The sequence below is a fragment of the Scardinius erythrophthalmus genome, assembly GCF_964197995.2.
Source record: "Scardinius erythrophthalmus genome assembly, chromosome: 2".
Classification (NCBI taxonomy): Eukaryota; Metazoa; Chordata; class Actinopteri; order Cypriniformes; family Leuciscidae; genus Scardinius; species Scardinius erythrophthalmus.
This window is the reverse complement of record NC_138222.1, coordinates 5,068,219-5,074,361: the sequence shown is the minus strand read 5'-3', so window position 1 is coordinate 5,074,361 and position 6,143 is coordinate 5,068,219. Positions and strand designations below refer to the sequence as shown.

At 36.3% G+C, this 6,143-nt stretch overlaps 1 protein-coding gene across 1 annotated transcript; it reads right to left on the bottom strand.

Annotated features, from left to right (window-relative positions):
* Positions 1-1,088: 1,088 nt before the first annotated feature.
* On the bottom strand, positions 1,089-5,677 carry LOC308687264 (E3 ubiquitin/ISG15 ligase TRIM25-like). The gene is made up of 6 exons (XM_081359647.1): positions 5,060-5,677; positions 4,132-4,227; positions 3,776-4,006; positions 3,114-3,267; positions 2,532-2,591; positions 1,089-2,380 (listed from the first exon to the last, which is right to left on the bottom strand). The coding sequence occupies exons 1-6, from the start codon at positions 5,645-5,647 to the stop codon at positions 1,848-1,850; spliced, it is 1,662 nt and encodes a 553-aa protein (XP_081215773.1). The 5' UTR covers positions 5,648-5,677; the 3' UTR covers positions 1,089-1,847.
* Positions 5,678-6,143: the final 466 nt, after the last annotated feature.

The following is a 6,143-nucleotide window of genomic DNA, read 5'->3' as shown; positions in this document are numbered from 1 at the left end:
CGCTCCACTTAAAGAACATGCATATATAAATTTCTCTGTCTTGTTGTATCTGCCATCATGCTTTGTTGGTAGTAATCACTGCTGTCGTATATCTTCATGCTCATGTCTTTATTCCAGTATGTAACTGCTGGTGAATCAGTCAGTGTTTATGTGATGATATGAAGGTGGAGATTTCGACCGATTTTTTTTCTTTCAAAATATTGTACAGTATAATGACAAATAAACATATTTTTGTAGGTTGAATCTGAATTGTCAGACTTATTTAATGTGTTGAAACCAGCAAAAAAGTTTACTAAAAATCAATAACCACTCAGATGCTCTAAGGAATACATATTTCAAATTATAATACAGATTGTTCCAATCCTGAATTCTGATCAGTCAAAGATTTTCCATTTAGACAAAAATATGCAATATTCTACAGAACTTTATGTTTGTTTCCATGTCAGGGACTATATCTTCTAACAGAAGCATGGCACTTAATTAATTTGTTTAATATGTAAATTTGTCCTTAAAAGGACATTTGATCAAATCAAGGCAATTCGTTGTTCCTAACAAAGCCTTTCAGCTATGATCACACTATATTGACAGTGTAGCATATATAGTTTCATGTAAATTGCTTAAACGTATTCAATAATAAACTGAGATCTTTGCCATCAGGCCTTTTACTAATTTTTAAAGGTCTGTTAGTTTTACTATTTCACTTAATATCTATCTACAATGTAATGTCTCTCTCTCTCTCTCTCTCTCTCTCTCTCTCTCTCTCTCTCTCTCTCTCGTCTATCTGTCTAACTTTGTTCTCATATTGGAAAGATATTGTTTGGCATTTAGATAGCAAGTAATGCCTCCATCTGGTGGCTGGTAATGAAACGGTGTAACATAAACAACATAAACCCAGATGCCAAAGAGTAGAAATATTAGTATTCTGACCGCATAAGACGCTTGAGAATTGTATCTACCTGACCGCATCGGTAACCCCGTACTGGACATCTAACAGACCCACTGAGTCGGACGACATCTCGCCCCTTATTAACACTATCATTTGGGAATAAGATCTTTAGTGTTTCACTAACCAGACAGACTCCGACAATGCCTTTGAATATGCTTTAATCATCTCCGGGAGGATCTTTGACCAATCACAGAGAATCCTCATGACAAAAAGAGTACAACAGTTTTTATAGAATCGGAGCCCGGCAAATGTGCCATGATTCATTACATCATTTTTCTACAATATGACTGATTCTTCACATGTATAATTCAGCAAATCCTTCTGTTACTAGGTAAAAGCAAATCTGGATTTCTTGATTAATTCACCTTGTTACTGAAGTCATGAGGTTATATATTTATGCTGCAGTCTAGTTTTGTTTCCCCTTTTGTTATATTCAGACACACTAACTTTGGCCGAAGTGTTGGGGACATTTAGTTTTCAAAAGCATATAAATGTTAATCCTGCAAGAAAAGGAAATCCACTGACTAAAACTGAGTTGGCCCAACATAAAAATATTGTAATTGTTGTATATATTCACACATAACAATAATAATAAAATAAAAAAATCACACATCACAACTCTAAATTTAAACAAAAGGAGTAATGATTATATTCTACTTTTGAACTCAAAAGAATTTTGAATTCTTATATTAGAATTATTATTATTAGGACAGTAACTTTAACACAACCATTCAAATCACTGTTGAAAATATTCGAAAAGTGAATATAAAGTGACTAAGGGGTATTTAATAGGCTTATAATTTTAATTAAATGTAGATAGGCCAACTTTTTTTTCTACAATTTTTGGGTAGATGCTTTGTCTTTTGAGTAAAACGAAGTACCTGTGCTTTTATTATACCTTTTACACCCCTGATATTAGTAGATCACACAGTTTCACTGATCCATTAATAACGCTGAACCCAGGATAGAGAGGCTCAGTGAATGTGGTCTGTTCTCTGTGAATGAGGGTCATTTGGTCAGAGACACTGTAGAAGGACAGAGTTCCTGCACGTTGATCCACATACACTCCTATACAGGAGCTGGACACCGGAGGCAGTTTGGTCTCTCTGTTATTGTGCAAGAATGAACAATTCGAGGGAGTACAGGACAGTTTCCAGGACTGACCATTGCATCCAAACAAACATTCATCAGCTTTTCCTTTCCTGCTAATGCTCTTATATGCCACTGATACAGCCACACTCCTGCTCAACTCAACTTCCCAGTAACAGCGTCCAGACACACTTTCTCTACACAAAACCTGCTCCCAATGATCAAATCTGTCTGGATGATCAGGATACAGAATGGACATCTTAGTGTAAGAAGCCATTCTGTTCCCCTCAGACAGCCAGAGTTTTTTGTTCATTGTGTTTGGATCCAGAGTCAAGTGACTGCGATCTAATAAAGGTAGAAAAATAGGATGCTTTAGGGAAAAAGGTTGACCATTCTATCTCACCGATATTGATGATATCAGAATGAATGTGTGTGTATTATTTGCCACAGTTGCTATTAGTTCTTTCTGTGTTTGTATATTTTCATGTTGACTTACACTGGAGGAACTCTTCCCTGGTCTTGGGTTCAGGAAAGGGGATGATCTGGATGCAATTCACTATGAAACAGTAAACAGTAGACATTAGTGTGAGAAAAATAAAAATAATCGACATGAATTTTACATCAATTGCATTGTGGTTTTACATAAAGTATTTTATAGTTTCTGTCACAACAACAACCACAATCTCATGACTAATTATCCTTAATAAACAGACATCAAGCAATACCTTGTAAAATATGAATGTTCTGGCAGCTTATTCATTGTACACAAATCTCATTAGATTTTGATAATAAAACTAAAGAGAAAATCCAACAAATTCAGGATTTCATGCAACCAGTTCTTGTGATGTCAGTTTTTTTAAATAATAAGTTTGCCTGCATTTTCCAAAGGCATTGTAAGCCCAAGTAGATCATAGAGACCATAGGTGTCAATATGTACATGTAAACACTCAATAATTGATGTCTTATTTATCCATGTTTGAGAGCAAGTAAATGTCTTACACAATACACTTTGTAATTTCACCTTTGTATTTGCACATTGACCTATTTCTGAGAGTGAATGCATCATCCAGTACTTTACCTCTACCAGATATCACTGTTATCTCCTCTTGGCAGAAATCCTCAAGTTTCTTTCTCAGATGAGAGACAGATTTTTGTACATTATCAAAGGAAAGGAGAGAACTAACAGTGATGTTGGGTGAGTCCATAAGCAGGACAGAGAGAGACTGGAAACTCTACAGACACACAAACAACAGAACGTTTTCACATGAAACAAATCTTAAAATGTTAAAGGTATAGCGGAGGATGTTTTACTTCCTGGTGGGTAACCTAAACTATTGGTCCTCCTAATTGTCAATCATTCTGGTGAATCAATCAAACTTTTCAAAAAGTGGAGAGGGCGGATCTTATCTAAAATTTGGAAAGATCCTCCGCTATACCTTTAAGATGACAAAACAAGTCAAGATTAAGTACAACACATTTAGATGTCATTGCGTTTGGTCACGCAGGTGTTATTCTGGTTGATGCTGTGTCGTGGAGATTATAGGTAAGGGAGAATGAGTTGCATCTGACACTTCCTCATTATGAACTCTCTCTCTCTAAGATAATTACAAAGTAATATCACAACACCCCTAACAACACGATCACAACAGAACTCCTGACAATATTATAGTTTCTGTAAAGCCTCTTTAATCACAAAACATGAATTACATTGTTACCCCTGATTTTCGGAGCTCTTGTTACCTGGATGAACTGGATGTCCTCTGCATGTGAAATCTCCTGCAGTTCGGCTTCACTCCTCCTCAGATCAGTGATTTCTTTCTCCACTTTCTTCAAGAATTCTTCAGCTCGACTCACGGCAGCCTTTTCCTGATCTTTTATCAGCTGTGTCATTTCAGAGCGACTTCTCTCAATCGAGCAAATCAGCTCAGTAAAGATCTTCTCACTTTCCTCCACTGCGGTCTGAGCAAAGCACTGTATATAAAATAAGAGTTATAAATATCATCCTAACTATATTTACATATGTTTACATTCTAACTGTAATTAGTCACATGAAACAGCTCTTCCATCTGCCAGCAGTTGTTCTTCTCAAAACTCGCCTTATAAGACTCCACAGCATTTCTCAACTCCTGAAGATTTTTCTCCTTCTCCTGGATTCTCTGGTGGCATTTTCTCAGTGTCTCTTTAAAGTGTTTCTGCAGGACAAAAGAAAGAAAGAAAGCCAAAAAGTTACCATCACTTACAATGTACCACAGTCTAACCAAAAATTGTTCAGAAACCAGATATATCTTTTTACTAGTGGGTGCAGGACTAGTCAGAAAAATCAATCAGTAAAATTGATAAAAATTTGGGACCAAAAATTATTCAGACACTTTGACCTGACCATGTTTTACTGAAGAGTTTTTTCTTTAATTGCTAATGCGACCTTTTTACCCCACAAACTGAGCAAAATAAAGCATTGCTTGGTCATGTGTTGCCCTTTAATATCAAATGATTTCATAACCCTGAGTTCTTTTCATATTTTATTACCATTTTTTTAACTATAGTGAATAAACTGTGATAATATTTATTTATTTATTTTTTTATTTATTTAGAAAAGGGACAATGTACATTAATTAACATTCATAAATGTAAATGTACCCAAATTAGCCCGAAGGCTAGTTTTCATTGGTAGTCCCTTTGCCAGATGTTATTAGGCTCTAAACTAGAAAAAAGTAAAAAGGTTAAACATTACAACAATACACTACAACAATCATAAATCTAGAACTTGTAAACACCTCTATAAAATACAATTAAGAGCATTATACAAAAAGACAATATACACACAATAGAAAAAATTGTTATGAGTTAATATGACTAATCAGGTTTATAATAAAAATAATAATAATACATTTTGATTTTACTGTATATCAACATTTAGTTGTGCTATTATTTGTGATTGTGAATCCCTTTATAATAATCTTTGAAGATTAAGAATTAAGAATAAGTATCAGAATGAATACACCAATTCACAAAGTCATTTCATACCTCATTCTCTCTCCTCTGTGCTGCAACCGATACAGTGTTGTGATTTTTATGTTTATCCACCATACACAGCACACATATACACTGCTGATCTGTTTTACAATAAATCTCTAAAATCTTATCATGCTCATGACAGATCATCTCCTGGAGTCGTCCTGTGGCATCAGTTATTTTGTGTTGCTTTCCTGAACGAAATTCCTCATGACGTTCAAAATGACTTTGACAGTAAGACTCCAAACACACAAGACAGGACTTGACAGCTTTGCACTTTCTTCCGGTACAGACATCACACTCAATTTCTCCAGGTCCAGCATAACAACACTGAGCAGGAACCACAGATTGGAGTTTTAGCTTCACCAGTTGATTTAACATTTCGGCAAGAACCACATTTTTCCCCAACACCGGTCTCGGAGTGAATGTCTGTCTGCACTGAGGGCAGCTGTAAACGTTCTTCTGTTCATCCTGATCAAAGCAGCCTGTAATGCAGCTCATACAGTAACTGTGTCCACAGGAAAGAGTCACTGGATCCTTCAGGAGATCCAGGCAGATTGAACAGTTGAACTGGTCATGAGAAAAAGTAGTGTCCGCCATTCTCGAGGTCGGACATCCGGGACTTGTGCTCCCATAATGCACTGCGCACGCATAGCAACCACGGCGAAGGGTAAAACAAACAAGCGCCCGCCATTAAGCAACACACGAAGCGGAAGACAAACGAGTACCTTAACTCTTTTCCTTTGGTTGCAAATCATGCCGAAAAACTGTTGTGGTGTTGGTTGCAACAACAACAATCTCAACTATCAGATCTGTCACTTTTATTACGAAATTCAGACAACGAATAGCGTTTTGGCGCTTGTAAATGTGACGCGACCATAGACAGTAACGTTAGATAAGGACGCGACAGATCCCTAGCGGCACGTGAACCAACCGATCTTCTCTACTAGCTGACAGTAAATAAACACGAATGAACAATGTTGAAAGATACCTTACAACTTACCGAAATGTATATTTCATCATATCGACCAATCAATCAAACAAAGGGGTCAGTAAAACAGCTGGAGAATGTCACATTGCATTTACCTCAGGAAAT

Coding starts and splice junctions, on each gene's coding strand:
- LOC308687264 (XM_081359647.1), bottom strand. CDS start 5,647: ATGGCGGACACTACTTTTTCTCATGACCAGTTCAACTGTTCAATCTGC. Junction 4,007..4,131: donor ATGCTGTGGAGTCTTATAAG/GCGAGTTTTGAG, acceptor TTTTATATACAG/TGCTTTGCTCAGACCGCAGT. Junction 2,381..2,531: donor CAGGGAAGAGTTCCTCCAGT/GTAAGTCAACAT, acceptor TACCTTTATTAG/ATCGCAGTCACTTGACTCTG.